General features: G+C 37.2%; 1 protein-coding gene across 1 annotated transcript; it reads left to right on the forward strand.

The window, feature by feature from the left end:
- The first annotated feature begins 796 nt into the window (after window positions 1-796).
- LOC107843453 (protein NRT1/ PTR FAMILY 5.6) lies at window positions 797-5,346 on the forward strand. Its single transcript, XM_016687753.2, has 4 exons — window positions 797-1,028; window positions 3,422-3,639; window positions 3,733-4,277; window positions 4,358-5,346. Exons 1-4 carry the CDS (start codon window positions 890-892, stop codon window positions 5,232-5,234), a joined length of 1,779 nt encoding a protein of 592 aa, XP_016543239.1. The 5' UTR covers window positions 797-889; the 3' UTR covers window positions 5,235-5,346.
- The last annotated feature ends 16,823 nt before the right edge of the window (window positions 5,347-22,169 follow it).

Consider the following 22,169-nt stretch of genomic DNA (forward strand, 5'->3'; position numbering starts at 1 on the left):
CCACACACCGTAAATTTATTAAGTTCAGAAGACATTTTCTTTTTTAGGAAATTTGAAAGCTCTTCTATGTTGACATAATACCAAAGTATACATACCATGCCCTTATGTAAAATAAAATATGAACTCAGAAATTTTTTATTCTTAGGTCTCTTATAGAAAATATGATCAAAATTATTGTACGGCTCTATACTATCAACTGTTACGAACTTGGACTAATAAAGAAAAAATTCATATGTTGCTCTTTGTCATACAACTTGTATTGGCTTCTTTTTATTTCACAAATTGGTGGATTCAAAATTTATATATGGATTCAAAAATTTTGGACCGTAAATATTATTCCTCATGTGTACTCCATATTAAGGGCCAAAAGGACAACTCTAATTTAGTGGAATGGATAGTATGTTCCTCCCCTGTCACAGTCATTGACGATAAAATTTATTTAATTACTCCTTTCGTTTTAATCTGTCTATCTGATTTTAAAAAAAAAATTGTTTGTCTGTTTTAAGTTGACGTGAAATTTAAAAAGAATAGAAAACTTTTCAATCTTGTGTTCTTAAACTGATTGATAGAACATATCAAAATGTTTTTTTAATTTTGTGATTTTTAAAAAATTAAAAGACTTGTCAAAAAATGAAGATACATTCTTTGAAACCAACTAAAAAAAAGTTACATAAATAAATTGAGACCGACAGATTACTTTCATATTATTGTTGGCTCACATAATAATCTCAAGAAACTTTGTCAATAGTAGTCAACAGGGATTATATTCCTTTTCCTATATAAGGGGAGCTAGCAAACCAAAGCTGACAAAGCACCAACTTGTTATCTTATAAACATTTTTAGTGCTTATATATCTTCTTGGTTATTTTTTTTTTTATAGCCAAAAAATATGGATAAGATAAAGACAACAGAAGAATCAGTAGAAATTGATGAGCAAAAATGGGTTAATGATTCTTCTGTGGATCATAAAGGAAGAGTTCCTCTTAGGGGTTCAACTGGTGTCTGGAAAGCCTCTCTCTTCATTATTGGTAAGCATCTATAACCATGCATATTTAGTGTTAGTCAGTGGCAGAGCTAGAGGGGTAGAAGGGGACGTTCGTCAAAAAATCACAGTGTATAAGTATGATCTAAAATATTTTATATATGTATGTACTGGATGTTAAACCTTGGTAAACTTTCTGTCTCCGCTATAGATATCAATTTCCGTATTCATGTCAGTTCTAGTATCCTAAGGCTAAGCTATCGGTGACAAACCGAAGGTGAAAGAGAGCTTTCGCTAATGTTATCTAGTCAATTAGTGTGTCTAGTTTGTTGTTTCTTGATATGGTCTGGGACAACTTTTGAGTTAGGTCTAAGGTCTATATTCATTGCAGAATATCAGAACTAGACTCATTTTGTATTGAGACATCATATTATGTTGTCCACGCATCAAAACCAGACTCATTGTATTCTTAGTTTATTCAAATATTGAGCCATCATATTATGCTGTCCACGCATCAAAACCAGACTCATTGTATTCTTAGTTTATTCAAATATTGAGCCATCATATTAATGTTGTCCACGCGTCTAGCACTGAGCTTCCCATGTTGGTAAAAGAGACTATGTTGTCAATTCTAGTATTCCTGGGCTTAGCTAAGGTGAAAAACACCTTTAGCTTATGTTATCTAGAAATTTAGATTGCTTCAAATAGGTTCAAATCGTGGACTTCTATCCTATGATACGGGCTTGGGACAATTTTTGTATCTGTGAGATAACTTTTGAGGTTTAGTTAGATTCAAGGTACATTATCTTCACCTAATATCATAATCAAACTCATCCGTATTATATTCTTGATTTATCCATTTAAGTAATTGGGTTTCCACTCTCCATATTGTGATGTCCACATGTTCCGCCCCGAACGTACAAGTGTTAAGAGTTTCGCACATTCGTTGAGGGAATGTGTTATTGTCTGTTTTGATCAATTTTTCATCTCATGAATTACAATTTTTTTAAGGCTTAGTTAGCAACAATGCCCATTTTAACCTTTTAGCTCTTTCTAAAATAGATGCTTCTAACATATAATACAAATGAAATTGGCAAAAGAACTACATTTTCACTTAATATAATACATCAGAAACTAAGTTTCTGGTTTGTCAATTGTTCTATCCCTGTCATGCTCACAATATGCATGATCAATTAATTTGAAGACTTTAGTCGAAAACAAACATTTGAAGTGGACCAAAAGAAAAAAAAAAGCACAAAACCGACAACATAGTTTGGGGTCCTCAAAAGCACTATTACATATTACCGAAAGTGTATCTTCTGATGCATATATCATATCTTTTCCACTTTATATTTTATGGAACCTAACTCATATGGGCACTTCTTAAACCACAAACTTGATGAAATATTTTGGCCCTCAAAAATACCATCAAATCAATCACTGATGCTTGTGTCGGGATATAATCTTCCTCCATTACAACCCAGCCCTTGGGTACGGCCTTTGCTTGGACCATACGTGAACATGGAATACTTCTTGCACTGGACTGCCCTTCTATCGAGCATATATATACAAATATCACTAAGAAAAACAGCAGTGACATGATTAATACAGTTCATATGTTATTTCAGCAAAATGTATTTGCCTTTTCAAAACAAGTCCCTATTTAAACAGAACATTGTTGATCAATAAGAAGGGGAGCCTTGGAGTAACTGGTAAAGTTGTTGTCATGTAAATAGGAGGTCACGTGTTTGAGTTGTAGAATGTACAAACTGCCTCTTACAGAAATGTAGGATAAAGCTGCATACAGTAGACCTTTGTGGTCCGGCCCTTACCCCAACCCTGCAGTCGGGCTGCTCTTGTTTTAATCAGTATTATTGTTGATCAATAAGTACACTATAGAAACAGTTCTTGGGTTTCTTGTCAAGAGTCTGTAGATATTGATAAGTACTGTTCAACAAATACACTTTTTTATTTATCGCTTGGTTGGCACAATAGACGGTGGTTTGAAGAAAATAGCTAGTATCCTATTATTCATGTCTAGTGGATAAATCACTGCTGTCAGCAACATCCTTTTTCATTTTTTCTAAAAATAATTCAGTCAATAGAAAGTTCTGTGGTCACTAAATGAATCGTAAGGTCTGTATTTCAAGTGTAAGTCCCACTACTAGATTCCACCTATTGTTAGCGGCGGAAGCAGAACTTCAACTAAGTAGATTTAAAATAAAAGGAAATAAACATAAGGAGAAGAAGAGAAAATTCAGCATATACTCTATGCACAACACCAACAACAATAAACCTAGTGTAGTCCCAAAAGTGGGGTCTGGATGTACTATATGTGCATAAAATATAATTTTGACCTTATATATGCAGTGTAATTTAGATGTTTCATTTGTTAACACGCAAATTAGAGAGACTGATGAATTGTCACCTTTGTAACAGTAATTGAATTCAGTGAGAGGCTGAGTTACTTTGGATTAGCCACGAGTTTGATTATATACTTAACAAAAGTCATCCATCAAGACCTCAAAACAGCAGCAAAAAGTGTCAATTACTGGTCTGGTGTCACCACTTTGATGCCATTGCTTGGAGGATTTCTGGCTGATGCATTCTTGGGAAGATTCTCCACAGTTCTTGTTTCTTCCATTGTTTACCTCTTGGTAATTCTTCTTGATAATCAAGAAATTTCCGAGCGTCAATTGTTCTAAAACAGGACTAAACAGATCATCTTTTTGTCTCATTTGTTCTTGCAGGGCTTACTTCTCTTGACAATGTCTAGAGTAGTCCCGAGTTTGAAACCTTGCGACACTGACCTCTGTCATGAACCTAGAAAGGTCCACGAGGAGATTTTCTTCCTCGCGATCTACTTAATCTCAATTGGCACCGGAGGTCACAAGCCGTCTCTGGAGAGCTTTGGAGCTGATCAGTTTGATGATGATCATCCTGAAGAAAGAAAGAAGAAAATGTCCTTTTTCAACTGGTGGAATTTTGGTCTATGTTGTGGACTACTACTTGGTGTTACTCTGATTGTTTATGTACAAGACCGCGTTAGCTGGGCTATGGCGGATTTGATACTTACACTTGTCATGGCTTCTAGTATAGTTATCTTTGTTGCAGGTAGACCGTTCTATCGTTATAGAAAAGCAACCGGAAGTCCCTTAACACCAATGCTACAAGTGTTTGTAGCTGCAATTAGAAAAAGAAATCTCCTTTTTCCTGCCAATCCTTCTCATCTTTACGAAATTCCCAAATCCGAAACTACCCAAAGTAGGCTTTTATGTCACACCGATAAGCTCAAGTAAGATTCGAACATAATCACAGCAAAATTTATGCATATAATCTTCAATCCAAACACTAATTTATGTTTTACTTTTATAGGTTCCTTGATAAAGCTGCAATTCTTGATAACACACAAGATTCAGAAGTACAGCAACAGAATCCATGGAAACTTGCAACTGTGACCAAAGTGGAAGAACTAAAGCTAGTTATCAACATGATTCCCATTTGGCTAACCACTATACCATTCGGTATTTGTGTAGCACAAGCCGCAACTTTTTTCATCAAACAAGGTGTGACACTGGACCGGAAGATTGTTCACAATTTTGAAATCCCTCCTGCCTCAATTTTCGCGTTAGCAGCTATTGGCATGATAGTATCTGTCAGTTTCTATGACAAAATACTCATGCCTATCCTGAGACGGGCAACAGGAAACGAGAGAGGGATTAGTATCCTCCAAAGGATCGGTATTGGAATGATCTTCTCTGTTTCTACTATGATCGTTGCAGCTCTAGTCGAAAGAAAAAGACTGAATCTTGTTCACAAGAATCCACTCGAAGGCTCGAGTTCAATGAGTGTATTCTGGCTAGCACCACAATTCCTTATTATTGGAATAGGAGATGGATTTACCTTAGTAGGATTACAAGAATACTTCTATGACCAAGTACCGGATTCAATGAGAAGTTTAGGCATTGCATTTTACCTAAGTGTAATTGGTGCTGCAAATTTCGTTAGCAGTCTATTGATTACTATTGTGGATCATATCACAAAGAACAGTAGTGGCAAGAGTTGGTTCGAAAAGGACCTGAACAGTAGCCGGCTCGATTATTTCTACTGGTTGTTGGCTATCATCACAGCAGTGAATTTGTGTGTCTATGTCATTGTTGCGATGAATTATTCGTACAAGAATGTTCACGGTAAGGCTACTGTGTCTGTTGCTGATTGCAACGATGCAGATGATCGCAATGCAATGGCTTAGTATACATATATATTTGTCCCTCTATGAGTTTTAATTTTTAGTATGTTACTGAAATAGTAGCAATATCAGTGTATTCTGACTAGTTAAAATGAAAATAAGAAATTTCTTTTCATTTTTCCTTGTACCTTCAATGTTATAGTTGAGAATATATTTGTAAATGGCTCAACTAATTGTAGAACCCTGTCTCTGTCTATATATAATGGAAAATATGTACAGAGACAAGTACATCATACGCTACCTATAGCAACAACTTATACAAGAGATAAATATGAATAAATAAGAGTCCTAATACACCCCCTCAATCTAAACGGACAGAAATAACAGAAAGATCGTCCCATAAAAAATAAAATTGAGATGAGGATAATCCTTTTATGAAGATATCATCAAACTGTAAGCGAGTGGGCACATATTTAACAACAAGATCTCCTTGAGCAACTTTATTACGAACTTAATGAAAGTCCACATGAATATGTTTAGAGAGATCATGAAACACCGGATTGTGAGTCATATACGTAGAGCTAACACTATCATACATCACACGAACTGGCCCCAAAGGTATACACCAAGCTCAGAAAGAACATGCCGAATCTAAGTAGTTTCAGCAACAGTGTAGGCAATCGCCTTATAATCTGCTTCGATAGAGGATTTAGAGACAGTTGGTTGCTTAGATAAGATTATTACCTAAAAATACTGCAAATCCAGTAGTGGAACGCCGACTATCTGGGCAATCAGCCCAATCAACTTCAGAGTGGGCAACCATTTGTAGAAATAGGTGAAAATGCTTTGAGAAAAATAATATGCGTAATAGTTCCCTGCAAATATCTGAAAGTAACTCACCATCCATAAGCGAAAGCAAAGTTCGGGAAGCAAATGGCGTACGAATAGGATTGCAAATGTGCGTATGGAACTTAACCAATAGATCAGAGACATATTTTTGTTGAGATAGATGAAGTCCATGAGATGTACGGGTAGCATGGACACCAAGAAAGTAATGAATATCACCAAGATCTTTCATGGAAAATTGACGTGAAAGATACCGAATGAAATTATCAACTAGAGAAACATGACTTCTAGTAAGAATAATATAATCAACATAGAGTAATAAAATGAGACTTCCAGATGAACACTTACGAATAACCATAGAGGAATCTGATTTACTATAAATAAACCCATTAGCCATAAGAAATGTACTAAAATGATGAAACCAAGCCCAAATAGCTTGTTTCAATCCATAAATATCTTTGGTTAGTTTGCAAATGTGATGAGGATAGTCGATGAACAAAGCCCTACTACTGTTTCATGAACACCTATTCACGAAGTGTACCATGTAAAAATGCATTTTTAACATCTAGCTTATTAATTGACCACGAAAGAGAGATGGCAAGAGAAAGGACAATACATATTGTTGTAGCACAGACAACAGGACTAAAAGTCTCGTGAATGTAAATATCAGGTTGTTGGTCAAATCCCTGTGCTATAGGACGAGCTTTGTATCGCTCAACAAAACCATCCGAATTACACTTAATGCTATAAACCCAGTTACAACTAACCAACTATTAGTTTTGGCTCATTTGTCCCATATCGAAAAATTAACATTTTTGGAGGAGGTTTTGAACTAATAAAAGAAACTCTACCTCCTCCATTTGCATCATCCCAAAACCATCTCTTCTCCCACAATTAATAAAAATGTTGGGTGCTCGGAGATTAAGCCTAATTGGCTGAACTTCGTTATCAAATTTTTTGGTGTCTTTATTTTTAGTATTCAATATTATTTTTCGGGTATTTCTTTTGTTGTTTTGTTTTACTGGGAAAATTGCCCGATTTTCCCAACAAGTGGTATCAGAGCCAAGGTTCTGCCTGAGTATGCTCTGTGGTTGCAGCTTTGTTTGATCTTCCATATCAGAAAAGAATTCCTTCGATCCTTTTGAACCCAAGGTTTGTCCTAGGCTAAGGTTTTGTCTGAGTATGCTCTGTGGTTGCAGCTCTGTCTGATCTTCCACATCAAAAAAGAATTACTTTGGTCATCTTGGGTTATTTGCAGTTGTTCCAATATTGAGTATTTTTATTGAGTCTGTAATGGCAAATAATGATCAAGAAACAAAGAATCCTACGCCGGGGGCATCGGGCTCCTCGTCATCATAGTCGAGGTTCCCACTGTCCAATCTGAAGTTGGTGGTGGAAATATTTGATGGTACTGGCCATTTTGGGATATGGCAAGGAGAGGTTTTAGACTCTCTTTTCCAGTAGGGTCTTGATATTGCTTTTAAGGAAAAGAAACCAGAAGAGATAGAAGAAAGAGATTAGAACATCATAAATTGGTTGGCATATGGAACAATTCGATCGTGCCTTTCCAGAGAGCAGAAGTAAGCTGTCAAAAATGAGACTTCTACGCATAAATTATGGAAGGCGTTGGAGGACAAGTTTCTCAAAAAGAGTGGTCAAAACAATCTCTTTATGAAGAAAAGGTTGTTCTGATTTGATTATCAACACGATGCTGCTATGAATGAACACATCACTATGTTCAATCAATTAGTAGCAGACCTGTTGAATTTAGATGTGAAATTTGAGGATGAGGATCTGGATTTGATGTTGTTATCATCTCTTCCCAATGAATTTGAACATTTAAAGACTACGTTACTTCACGGGAAGGAGAATGTATTGTTAGATGCTATTTGTTCTGCTTTATATAGTCATGAATTGAGAAAGCAGGATAAGATGAAAACCAGATCATCAACATCTGAAGAAGCATTGGTGGCAAGGTCGTCAGTAAAATGAGACTAAGGGGAGAAGAGAAAGGTCCAAATCAAAGGGCCGAGCCGTTGCCAAAGATGAGTATGCTTTCTATCATGATAAAGGGCACTGAAAGAAAGACTGTTCGAAGTTGAAAAAGAAAAGAAAGAGACCGCAAGACCCGCAAGATGCAAATGTTGCAGAATGCAAAAATGATGCAGAATCAGATGTTTTCTTAGTTGTTATGCCTTCAATATTATCTCATCGAGATGAGTGGATATTTGATTTAGCATGTACCTATCATATGTGACCCATTCGGGAATGGTTTTTTGAGTTTCAGGAACTCAATGGTGGGGTTGTTTACATGGGTAATGATAATCTATGTAAAACAAACAGGATAGGTTCGATCAAGCTACAGAATTATGATAGATCCACTAGAATTTTAAGGGATGTATGGTACGTGCCAAAGTTGAAGAAGAATCTCATCTCAGTGGGGGCTCTTGAATCTAAGGGCCTAGATGTGACAATACGAGATGGAGTTTTTAAAGCAACTTCAGGAGCACTGGTGATGTTGAAAGGCCTGAGAAAGAATAATTTATACTACTATCAAGGTAGTACAGTGTTGGGGACAATAGCAGCAGCAACTTCTAGAACCAAGGAGGATGTTGAGGCAATGAAGCTGTGGCATATGCGGTTGGGACATGCTGGTGAAAAGTCCTTGCAAATTCTTGCCAAGAAGGGATTGTTGAAAGGTACAAAGACTTGGAAACTTAAATTTTGTGAGCATTGTGTTCTGGGAAAGCAACGAAGAGTGAAGTTTGACACTGTAATTCATAATAACAAGGGTATTTTAGATTTGTGCACTCAGATGTGTGGGGACCTGCCAAAACCCATCCCTCAGAGGTAGGCATTATTTTGTCACCTTTGTTGATGATTTTTCCAAAAGAGTTTGGGTGTTTACTATGAAGAACAAGGATGAAGTTCTTGGAATTTTCCTTAAGTGGAAAGCTCAAGTTGAAAACCAGACATGAAGAAAGATCAAGGTTCTCCGAACAGACAATGGAGGAGAATACAAGAGTGATCCATTCCTGAAAGTATGCCAAGACTGTGGCATATTTTGACACTTCACTGTTAAAAAAAACCCACAACAGAATGGGGTGTCAGAGCGTATGAACAAGACACTTATAGAGAAAGTGCGTTGTATATTCTCTAATGCTGGGTTAGACAGAAAATTTTGGACTGAGGCTGTGACGTATGCTCAACATCTCATCAATTATTTGCCATCATCTGCTATAGGTGGCAAAACTTCATTAGAAGTATGGTCTGGTAAACCTACAACTGATTATGATACTTTGTATGTTTTTGGTTCTATTGCATATTATCATGTGATTAAATCAAAATTGGATCCATAAGCAAAGAAGGCTCTTTTTATGGCCTTCAATACTGGAGTTAAAGGGTACCATTTGTGGTGTCTTGAGGCAAAGAAGATAATTATCAGTAGGGATGTTACCTTTGATAAATCTTCCATGTTGAACAAGGTAAATCCAGAGAAAACTGATAGTACTATGAAGCAGGTGGAAAGTAATCCAAAGCAGGTGGACTTTGAGCAGAAAGTGGTGACCCCAGCACGAAACACTACTACTGATTCTACTATGGCAGAAGAAGAGCCAGATGAGGAAGAGATTCCAACCCAAGAACCTCTGCAGCTATCAGAACCAATTGAAGTTAGAAGACAGAGATGAGAAATTCAGAAGCCTGCTCGTTTTACTGACATGGTAGCTTATGCACTTCTAGTTACTGAAGAAGATGTTCCATCCACCTACCCAGAGGCCATTCGAAGCATAGAAAGTGGCAGTTGGGCAGGTACAATGGAAGAAGAAATGCAATCTCTTAAGAAGAACGAGACCTGAAAGCTGACACAACTACCGAAAGGCAGAAAGGCAATTGGGTGCAAATGAGTATTTGCAAAGAAAGAAGGACTTCCTGACAAAGAAGGCATTCGCTACAAGGCAATATTGGTGGCTAAAGGCTATGCTCAGAAGGAGGGAATTGATTATAACGAGCTATTTTCTCCAGTTATAAAACATTCCTCCATTAGAATTTTGTTGTCCTTGGTAGCACAGTTGAATTTGGAGCTAGCTCAACTTGATGTGAAGACCACATTCTTACACGGTGATTTGAAGGAGGAAATCTATATGACTCATCCAGAAGGATATAAGGTTGCTGGTAAAGAAGATTGGGTTTGCAAACTTATTGACTCATTGTACGGACTGAAACAGTCTTCGAGATAGTGGTACAAATGATTTGACATATTCATGAAGGGTCAGAAGTATAGGAGAAACAAATACGATCATTGTGTGTATTTGAGCAAACTTCAAGATGGTTCCTACATCTATTTACTCTTATATGTTGATGATATGTTGATTGCAGCAAAGAGCTAAGTTGAGATTGACAGGTTGAAAACTCAAATGAGTAAAGAGTTCGAGATGAAGGACTTGGGGAAAGCCAAGAAGATTCTCGGCATGGAGATAAATAGAGATGGAGGAAAGGGAAAACTTTGCCTGTCACAGAAGCAGTATTTGAATAAGGTACTACAACATTTTGGCATGCACGATGATTCAAAACCTGTAAGTACCCCATTTTCTCCTCATTTGAAATTGAGTAGCAAATTATCTCCGACAACTGATGAAGAGCGAGAATACATGGCAAAAGTCCCATATGCAAATGCAGTTGGAAGCTTGATGTATGCAATGGTATGTACGAGACTAGATATTTCACAAGCTATTAGTATTGTTAGCAGGTACATGCATGATCCAGGCAAAGGTCATTGGCAAGCTGTGAAATGGATTCTGCGGTATCTACAAAATACCGTAGATATTGGATTGATATTCGAGCGGGATAAAACACTTGGTAAATACATAGTTGGATATTGTTATTCTGATTATATAGGTGATTTGGATAAGTGACGTTCTACAACTGGCTATTTGTTTACTTTAGCAAAGGCGCCAGTTAGTTGGGAGTCTACCTTGCAGTCTACAGTGGCTTTGTCTACAATAGAGGCAGAGTATATGGCGATTACAGAGGCTGTGAAGGAAGTAATTTGGCTTCATAGGTTGCTTAAGGACTTGGGAGTTGGTCAGAAACAACTTAAGGTATATTCTGACGGTTAGAGTGCTATTCATTTAGCAAAGAATAAGGTCTTTCATGCACGGACGAAGCATATTGATTGTTCGCTATCATTTTGTGCGGGAAATTCTCGAAGAGGAGGAGATACTTCTCCAGAAGATTCATACTACGGAGAATCCTGCAGATATATTAACCAAGGTGGTTACAAGGGCCAAGTCCGAGCATTGTTTAAACTTGGTTAATAGCCTGCACATTTGAAGTTAGCACCTCACGGTGCAAATTGGACGCATCGAATTTTTATTATTATTTGTTCGTTTGAGAAGATTTGTATTTTGATGGGATTGAAATTGAGCCAAGATGGAGATTTGTTAGTTTTGGCTCATTTGTCCCACATCGGAAAATTAAAATTTTTGGAGGAGGTTTTGAACTAATAAAAGAAACTCTACCTCCTCCATTTGTATCATCCCAAAACCATCTCTTCTCCCACAATTAATAAAAATATTAGGTGCTCAGAGATTAAGCCTAATTGGCTGAAGTCTGTTATCAAATTTTCTGGTGTCTTTATTTTCAGTATTCAATATTATTTGTTGGGTATTTCTTTTGTTGTTTTGTTTTAGTGGGAAAATTGCCCGATTTTTCCAACACCAACTTCATGTTAGAATTATAAGGGATGAGAACCCAAGTTTTATTAGCCAAAAGAGCATTGAATTCATCGGCCATGGATTCTTGCCACTTGATATTCTTTGCTTCTTGAGAGAAACATGAAGGTTCGACATCAGAAACGATTGAATTTAGGGAGAAGAGCATTTTAGGCATAGAAATCCCAGATTTGGAGTGAGTTTGCATAGGATGAGTGACAATGGTAAAGTTGGATGTAGAAGGAACAACAGGAGACACATGTGAAATCGACCCACCGGGAGACGTCTTAATAAAGGAGGTTCCACTAGGAGACTGAATTATAGGGTTATTAGAAATGTATAAAGAACCTGAAGAAGAACAAGAATCTATAGGAGTCCTAGAGAAAAAAATAGTATGAGACATGCATGGGTGCGAGGGTGAAATAATTATAAGATTTTCAAATTAAAGAAACCAAGATACAATAAGGTCACGAGATAACTCAAAATATGAAAAAAGGCTAACTCATGAAAAGTGACATAACGACTAATATAGACACGACCTACTTTGGGATCCAAACAATGATATGCTTTATCATTAGAAGCATAGCCTACGAAAACATAATAAATTAAATGAGGTTCAAGCTTATTTGAGTTCGAGAGGATAAACATGAAAACATTCACAACCGAACACCTTGAGAAAATCATAATCTGGAGGAGTTTGAAAAAGTTTCTCAAATGGAGTAATTCCTTGTAAAGTGGGGACGGTAACCTATTGATGGTGTAAATTGCATAAAACGAAACATCAACCCTGTGAGAAATAATGGAGGAAAATATTATTGAATGGTGTGTTTTGATAATTACATCAAGGCCCTATTTATAGACACTATAGTACAATTCTTTTCCAAGTAGGATTTGGTATATACTATTCCTATTTCTAACAATATTCTAACACTCCCCCTCAAACTGGTGTATACAAATCATATGTACCTAGATTGTTACAAATGTAATGAATACGAGTACTGGTGAGGGACTTGGTAAAGATATCTGCAAGTTGATCACTTGACTTGACAAATTTTGTAACAATATCTCCTGAGAGTATCTTTTCTCTGACAAAGTGACAATCAATCTCTATATGTTTAGTACTCTCATGAAACACTGGATTTGATGCGATATGAAGGGACACTTGGTTATCACACACAAGTTCCATCTTACCAATTTCTCTAAATTTTAATTCTCTCCGCAACTATTTGATCCAAACTAGCTCACAAGTTTCTATAACCATTGCTCGATATTCTGCTTCTGCACTAGATCGAGCAACCACACTATGTTTCTTACTCTTCCAAGACACCAAATTACCTCCTACTAAAACACAATATCCAGAGGTAGAACGTCTATCAGAGGGTGATCCTTCCCAATCAGCATCTGTGTATCCAATGATATGCTCGTGACCTCGATTCTCAAAGAGTAGTCCTTTACCTGGAGCTGACCTAATATATCGCAAAATACGAACAATTGCATCCCAATAACCATCACAGGGGGAAGTCATAAACTGACTTACAAGACTCACAGGAAAGGATATGTCAGGTCTAGTCACGGTGAGATAATTCAACTTTCCAACCAACCGCCTATACCTTTCAGGATCACCAAGTTACTTCCTCTGTCCTGGTAGAAATTTGGCATTTGGATCCATAGGAGTGTCAATGGGTCTACATCCTATAATTCCTATTTCATCAAGAATGTCTAAGGAATACTTACATTGAGAAAAAACAATACATGATCTGGAATGAGCAACCTCAATACCTAGAAAATATTTTAGTCTGCCGAGGTATTTGGTCTGAAAATACTGAAAGAGATGTTGCTTCAATTTGGAGATACCATCTTTATCATTGCCGGTGATAATGATATCATCAACATAAACCACCGTATAAATAGACAAATTTGGTTGAGAATGTCGATAAAATACTAAGTGATCAGCTCCACTACGAATCATGCCAAACTGTTGAATTACTGTGCTGAATTTTCCAAACCAAGCTTAAGGAGACTATTTCAGACCATAGAGTAACCTACGCAATCGACATACAAGGCTACTAGACCCCCCCTGAGCAACAAAAACAGGTGGTTACTCCATATAGACTTCTTCCTCAAGATCACCATGTAGAAAAGCATTATTAATATCCAACTGATAAAGAGGCCAATGACAAACGACAGCAATGGATAGGAAAAGACGGACAGATGCTATTTTAGCCACTGGAGAAAAAGTGTCACTATAATCAAGCTCAAATATTTGTGTGTATCCTTTGGCAACAAGGAGAGCCTTAAGCCGATCAACCTGACCGTATGGACCAACTTTAACTGCATAAACCCAAGGGCAACCAACAGTAGATTTACCTACAGGAAGGGAAGCAAGCTCCCAAGTACCACTCACATGTAAAGCAGACATCTCATCTATCATAGCCTGCTTTCATCCTGAATGAGAAAGTGCTTTACCTATAGTCTTAGGTATGGAAATAGATGATAAAGACGATATAAAAGCATAATGGGGTGATGATAAACGATGATAACTCAAGAAAGTATAGTGTGGGTTAGCATTACGAGTGGAACGCATACCTTTTTAAAGTGCAACTGATTGGCTAGAAGAAGGAAAGTCTGCAGTAGGAGCAGCGTTCGATGTATGACATGAATCATCTGTCACTAATGGTGGACACGGACGATGATGATAAGTCAGAAGTGGTGGCACTATAGCAAGAGACGTAGAAGTAACTGTTGATTCCTTAAAGGTTGGGTCGGGTAAGTCTGAAGATATAGGTAAGACCAAAGATGGTGCAGGTAAGATTAGAGATACGGGTAAAATCTCAGAGATATTAGGATGATCAGAAGATATATAGTAAGGTTGAGATTTGAAAAAAGTGACATCAGCGAACATAAAGGAGTGACGAAGATCTGGTGAATAACAACGATACCTTTTTTGAACTCAAGAGTAACTAAGGAAGACACACTTGAGAGCACGAGGGGCTAATTTATCTTTTCCAGGGGCTAAGTTATGGACAAAACAAATGCTCCCAAAGACACGAGGGGGGATAGAGTATATATGTGACTGTGGAAACAATATAGAATGGGGAACTTTATTCTGAAGGGAATATGATGGCACTCTATTAATTAGATAACAAGATGTAAGAATTGCATCACCCTAAAATTACAGCGGAGCATGGGATTCAATAAGAAGAGTACGAGTAGTCTCAAGAAGATGCCTATTTTTTCTTTCTGCTATACCATTTTGCTGAGGGGTGTATGGAAAAATATCTGGTGAACAATTCCTTGATGAGTCATAAACTCCTGAAACTAAGAGGATAAGTATTCTAAGGCATTGTCACTACGAAAAGAATGAATAGAAACACCAAATTGAGTTTGTATTTCAACACATAAACTTTTGAATATAGAAAATATCTCAGAACGATCTTTCATTAAGAAAAACTAAGAACATCTTGAAAAATCATCAATGAAACTAACAAAATACCGAAAATCTAAAGGTGAATTTACTATGCTAGGACCTCAAACATCAGAATGTACTAATGAGAACATAGACTTGGAACGACTCTCAATACTACATGGGAAAATAGCAAGGATGTGTTTCCCAAATTGACATGACTCACAATCTAATGTGAATAAACTAGACAAACTAGGCACCAGCTTTTGTAGTTTGGATAGACTCGGATGTCCCAAACGTTTGTGAATTAAGTCTAGAGGGTCTGTAACGGAGCATGCTGTGTAGGAATTTAAAGAGGTAAGATGGTAAGGCCTTGTGATTCACGTCCTATGCCAATCATCTGTCCCATACCACGGTCCTGCATTAGAAAAGAGTCATCAAGAAAGGTTATGCTACAAATAAGGGCACGTGTCAAATGGCTAACAGATGCAAGATTAAAAGGACAACCAAGGACATAAAGAACAGAGTCTAGAGTGATAGAAGATAGGTTTTTGCCTTTTCCAATTCCTTTTGGTTTTGTTCGGATCCCATTGGCTAAAGTAATAGCAGGAAGAGATTGTGAATAAATAATATTAGATAAAAGTGATTCGTTACCAGAAATATGACCAAAAGCACCTGAGTCTACAACCCATGATCCAAGAGTACTAGACTGTGAAACACAAGCAAAAGGATTACCAGCAACAGAAGCATCAGGCTGGGCCACTGAGGGTACTTGTGGAGATGTCTGCTTACTTGCTCTATTCTGAAGGAACTCATTATATTCTTTTACGGCAGCAGGCTCATAACTAGGTGGTGGACCATGTAAACTCTGACATATATCCTGAGTGTGTCCAACTTTATGATAATAACTACACTTTGATTGAGATTTTCCAAAATGACCTCCTTCTTGCCAATTTTTCATAGGCTGATATGTTCATTTTTATATGGTTTGAGATGTAAGAATAGAAGAGTCAACAGTAGGTGATGAAATTACTTTGTGACTGGGAGGTGCGGCAAGATGAAGCAGACGAGAGAATAGCTCATCAATTGTAGAAACCATAGGACTAGCTAAAATCTAATCACGTACAACATCATGGTCAGTAAAAAGTCTAGCAAGTGTAAGAACTAAAAACAACTTCTGTTTGTGCTCTTGTTGTTTTTCTATATCTACAGTGACGGGCATCAATGTATCAAATTCTTCAATGACTGCTTGTACTTGTCCCAAGTAAGTAGACAAATTGGATTCTTGTTTCTTCAAATTGGTCATTCGAGCTATCACATCATAAAAATGAGATATATCATTAGTGTATAAAGCACGAGCCTTTTTCCAAACTAAATAACACATCTGGAATGGATGAAACAAGGGCATCAACTTGGAATCAATAGGTCTCCATAAGAGACTACATAGTTGAGCATCAACTTTCTCCCATTGCTCTTTAGCTTTCGCATATATCGCGCTAGACTTTCCCTTTTCATCTACCACACTAGCCTTGTTTGTTAAATGATCTCAGACACCTTGACCTTTGCACCACAACTCAACTGAGGAAGCCCATGCTAAATGATTTGAACTTCCCATTAATGGTTCGGAAGTGATCATAGGGCTTGAATTTCCAATACCGGTAGTTTTAGGGCTAAAAACATCATACCCAAAAGACATGTTGGGAATTTTAACTTGAAAGTACCAAGAACAGTAATTGAATCTCTGAATAAAAAAACTATCAGGAAAAAAAAATGGAAGCCGCCGGAACCCTAACTCCGGCAGCCAAAATCTTCAAAAAAGTTGGCAAAATTTGAATACAAGGTAACTGGACAAATCGGAAAAGGACGGAGACCCCAACAAAAAAGGAACCACTCAAAAAATTCAACCGAAGAAAGCACACGTGCCGACATGTGATTGAACTTGCCGATTTTCAGTAGGTGCGTGGGGCTTATTTTTTGGTGGTTTTAGGTCGGGTTTGCGTCGCCTGATCCTCTTGGTGGTGTTGTATTTTTCACACAACCTATAAAATAAAGAATGACACAAATCAGTCTCCAGAATTGACGACGATGACTGAAGTTTTTTTTTCTTTTCTTTTTCTTATCTGAAGTTTCTCACCAATGCTCTGATACCGTGTGAGAAATAATGGACAAAAATATTATTGAATGGTGTGTTTTATAATTACATCAATACTCTATGTATCGACACTATAGTACAATCCTTTTTCAAGTAGGATTTGGTATATACTATTCCTATTTCTAATAATATTCTAACAGACCCAAAACATAAATGGTATTGCGATATTTGTGAGAATAGTTTGCACCATCTCAAGAATGTGTCTATGCTTTCTTTTTGCTACCCTATTTTGTTGGGGAGCATCAGGACATGACTTACAAAAAATAATATAAAAATTAGAAAAGTGTGAGACCATGACTTTGTTATCGAACTCCTCACCTCCATCACTTTATAAGATTTTGATTTTAGTGTTGAAAATATTTTCCACTATTTTTTAGAAGGCACAAAAATGTATAAAAACCTCAAATTTATATTTCACGGGATAAAGGCATGTGAACCTGAAAAAATCATATATGAAAATAGCATAATATTGATAACCTGAATTTGAAAAAACTAGTGATTGCCAAATGTTTGACTGAACAATCTCCGAAGGAAAAGAGCTACAATGCTATGCTAAATGAAATGGCAAATGATGTTGTAATACCCCGAAAAATCCAAACCAATATTAGAGCCATGTACCAAGCTCATGCATAGTACATCATGGTTATTTTATAGTTTTATGAGTAGGTTATATGTATATTAAGGCTTCAAATAACTCCCAGCTATCAGACGAATCAAAACATTCCTTACCGATTGAATTCTTGAGAAGGATATTGGTATAGTCAACTTCAAACGAGCATATCTCTCATTATACTTGAAATTTTTGAGCTCATGACATATCAACAGATAGATAATTGAATTAGATTTCCAAATATACCAATTTTGCCTAAATCTATTATCGGAGCAAAGAGTTATTCCTATTTTACTCCAGCATGTCAAGCTGGAAATAGTGTGACGACATTCGCGGTAGCTTACCATATTTGTGATGCCCTATCACGAAGGTCATCATCCTTAGGCAAAAACCAGCTCCTAAGTGACGACATTCGTTGTAGCTTGACACACTTGTGATGCCATATCACGAAGGTCGTCAGCCTTAGGCAGAAACCAGCTCCTAAGTGACGACATTCGTGGTAGCTTACCACACTTGTGATGCCCTATCACGAAGGTCGTCAGCCTTAGGCAGAAACCAGCTCCTAAGTGACAAAATTCATGGTAGCTTACCACACTTGTGGTGCTCTATCATGAAGGTCGTCAGCCATAGGCAAAATCCAGCTTCTGTGTGATGACATTTTTGACGGCCTGTCATATTTTTTACTCCTTGTCACAAATGTCGTCAGCTATGATTTTCAGCAACTGAAAATTTATTTTATAAGGGTATTTTGGTCATTCCTTTACCTTCCATGACTTATAACCCTAAAGAGGCGTAATTTTTCTCTTTTTTCTTCAGTTAAGCATCTCAAAAACCCTCTCTTACACTCTCAACTACAAGATTAGGATTTCCATCAAACTCATCTCTCAAAAGCAAGATTCAATCCTTTTTCTAATATAATTGAGAATTAAGTTTCCCAATCCAAGAACTCTCCAGTAAATCATCAAGGTTTCCTTTCTAAGGTATGTGTAGTGTTCATCTATGGATCCAATTCGTTCATAGAGCTCAAGAATCATGTTTTAAATATTATTTTGTAAACTTTTATGGTGATATGAATATGTACATGTTGATGATTGTTGTTTAAGTTTCAATGTGATGTCTAAAGGTGTTTTCATGGAATATAAATGTTTGTTAATTGAAAACCATGAACTTTAGGTGGTTTAATATGGAGCAAGGATGAAACTCACCTATGCCTTAAAGAATGCATGCAAGGTGTTTAATAAAATGCTTAGGATGCTAGAAATTCATATTTGTATGGTTCTATGATGTCTAAATGACAAGTCCTTGTTAACTATATACTTCAATATGAATCCCATGCTTTTCATGTGTTGCTATTGTGGTGGTATGAAGCATGTAAAATAATAGAGATACACAATATGTACACAAAATATATCCATGCATTCCCTACAATGTTTAAGATGTTGAATAACTATATGAAATATGAGATCCCCTACTTATGATATTATGAATTGTGGACTCAAATCTTGTGATCAATTATGTCATGTGTGTCAGTTTCCTTCTATCGATTCCTAGAGGTATTCGTACCCAAAAAACATAGATGTGTGCCTAGAGCCATGTTATGTTGTCACAATAATCTCAATCAAGATATAATATATAGAAATCAGTCAGTCATGTGACTCAGGAAACCTCAGAAATCTCATGATCTCAGTTAACTCTCAAATAATAGTACTACTTCATCAGTCAACAAAAGTTAGTTAATCTGTCCATGTACAGTCAGTTGAATCATGTTTAGTCTCTTTAAATTGGAGTAGAAGTTAGTACCGAGTAAACCCAAGGATGAGAGCTCACCTACCAGTTTAGGGTGTCATTCTTAGCAGTCATCCTTGTGTTCCAGAACTACATAGCCAACGTAGGTTGAGGCATCTTATCATGTCAGATTAGGGTTGGTGAGGTGGCTTAACCTGTCAGTTTAGGGTTCCCACCATTCTCTTTTCGAATACCTTCCAGCTAAGGGTCACCCACAACTGTCCTTACCAGTGGCGCGGTATTAACACCCCTCCAATCAGGGCAGAGATTAGACCCCAACTTAGCTATATGCGTTATTGGGGCTTGTCGGTTAAACAACTACCTCCCACAGTTTTAGAATTATTCTCAATAAAAGAACTCAGATAGATCTTCAGATTTTAGTATATCAGGATTGTCAGATACAATCAGACCCAGTTACAGTATAGAACTCAGATAGTTCCATCAGATTTAGGATTGTTAGATGTTATCAAAATTTCAGTATCAGTCATGCTCGCCATCAGTAAACTGTGTATTAGCATACAAGACTAGCTATTATGCACCCAAGATTCCAGTTACTATGTATACATGTTTGTACTCTTACATTCATGTCAGTCAGACAGTTAGCATTGTTCATACATGTAAACCCTATTTATATTTAGCCTACCTCACTCGTATACTCAGTACATTCCCTCGTACTGATGCATTTGTGCTATGGTGCTTTCTTTTTATATTACACCATAGGTTCAGAGACACGAGCTCTAGATCAAAAGTAGCAGTAGCATTTCCAGTCATAGAGATTCAGTGAGTCCTCTTCATTTGAGGACAATATGATTTGATTTATTCATTATTATTTTAGCCAATTATCAGTTTACGGAGTTAGTTGGAGACATGTTCCTTCAACTCTTTATTCATACAGCACTTAGAGGCTTTCAGATTCAGTATTCAGACTTATGTTCAGATTTGATTCAGTTTTTAGTTATTTTGGGTATCTTTCACCCATATGGATATTATATTTTGACAGATTCTTTATTCAGTTAAACCTTATGGCCTACATGTTTATGTTTTCTGCATTAATACATTATATATACAGTGTACAGGTATGGATATCAGTATCGATTAGCTTGTGGTCCCTCAGGGTCATGAGCACCGTGTAGCATTCCGATTCAGAAAATTGGGGTATTACAAACATGATATCAGATCCTAAGTCTCAATAGAGTCCTAGGAAGTCTGAAAGCTATATTTAGTAGAGTCTTGTACATGGGTGTGTTGCGCGCCATATTTATGTGCAGGAGGCTATAAGATGTTCTAGGAACAATTTTCCTTTTTTTAGTATTCACGTCGTGCTGGTGAGCATAATTTCAAGCCAGTCTCTCAGTCTAATCTGCCCTTCTCTTATTTCAGAAACATGCCTCCAAAGAGAAGAAATCAGTAAGCTCTTCAGCCCGAAGATCCTTTGGGCGAACATATTTCTCATGAGGAGTTTAGGACCATATTTATCGCTCTTGCTTAGTCTGTAGCTTCCCAAAATAAATGACCAACAGTCGTTCCGACCAACCCAGTGGCCAATTCAGTAGTAGCAGGATTCGGGACTTCACCTGAATGAACCCACTGTCCTTTTTTGGGTCTAAGCCAAAGGAGGATCCTCAGGAATTCGTTGACCAAGTTTAGAAGGTCATTGATATCATCTGAGTCACTTATTCTCAGAGTGCCAATTTAGTCGCATACTAATTGCAGGATGTCACTCACACTTGGTACATGCAGTGGTTAGCAGAAAGGTTAGAGGATGCAGGTCTTGTTGAGTGGGAAGAATTTATCATGGCTTTCTTAGATAGATTCTTTCCCTAAGAGCTGAGAGAGGCCAAAGTTCTGAAGTTCATCAATATTAGGTAGGGAAATATGATAGTTAGAGAATATTCTCTTAGATTTACTCAGCTAGCCAGATATACCCCTCAAGTGGTTGCAGACAACAAGGCTAAGATGAGCAAGTTTGTGTCAGGGGTGAATGATAACGTGGTAAATGAGTGTAGGTCTGCTATGCTAAATAGTGATATGATTTTAGCCAGGCTCATGACCCACACTCAATAGATAGAGGAGCAGAATTTTAAGACTAGGGAGAGGAAGAATAAGAGAGCAAGAGCAGACAGTTTCTTTTTTGCTCAGCCTAAATCAGAGGGAGAAAATCATTCGTAGTTTTGTCCTAAGTCAGTAATTCCATCCCTTTCATCCGCTATTGCCCCAGTGCTGAAGTTAAAGGATGCCAATAGAGATAGAGCACCAGGCTCTAAATCTCAGGACAGTGTTAGCAGTACCCGAACAAACCCCCTTTGTCAGACTTGTGGTAAGAACCACAAGGGTATTTGTAGAGCCAGTAGTGATGTCTATTTTGGTTATGGTAAGCTAGGCCACAAGATTAGGGAGTGTCCTCATCCAGGGCCTCAGGGTCAGCAGAATCATTCCACAGCTCAATCCGGTCGCCCGAACCAGCAAGGTACCACTTCCAGTGCTACTAGTG

The sequence above is a fragment of the Capsicum annuum genome, chromosome 10 (assembly GCF_002878395.1).
Source record: "Capsicum annuum cultivar UCD-10X-F1 chromosome 10, UCD10Xv1.1, whole genome shotgun sequence".
NCBI classification, from domain to species: domain Eukaryota; kingdom Viridiplantae; phylum Streptophyta; class Magnoliopsida; order Solanales; family Solanaceae; genus Capsicum; species Capsicum annuum.

Coding starts and splice junctions, on each gene's coding strand:
- LOC107843453 (XM_016687753.2), top strand. CDS start 890: ATGGATAAGATAAAGACAACAGAAGAATCAGTAGAAATTGATGAGCAA. Junction 3,640..3,732: donor CTTCCATTGTTTACCTCTTG/GTAATTCTTCTT, acceptor TTGTTCTTGCAG/GGCTTACTTCTCTTGACAAT. Junction 4,278..4,357: donor TGTCACACCGATAAGCTCAA/GTAAGATTCGAA, acceptor TTACTTTTATAG/GTTCCTTGATAAAGCTGCAA.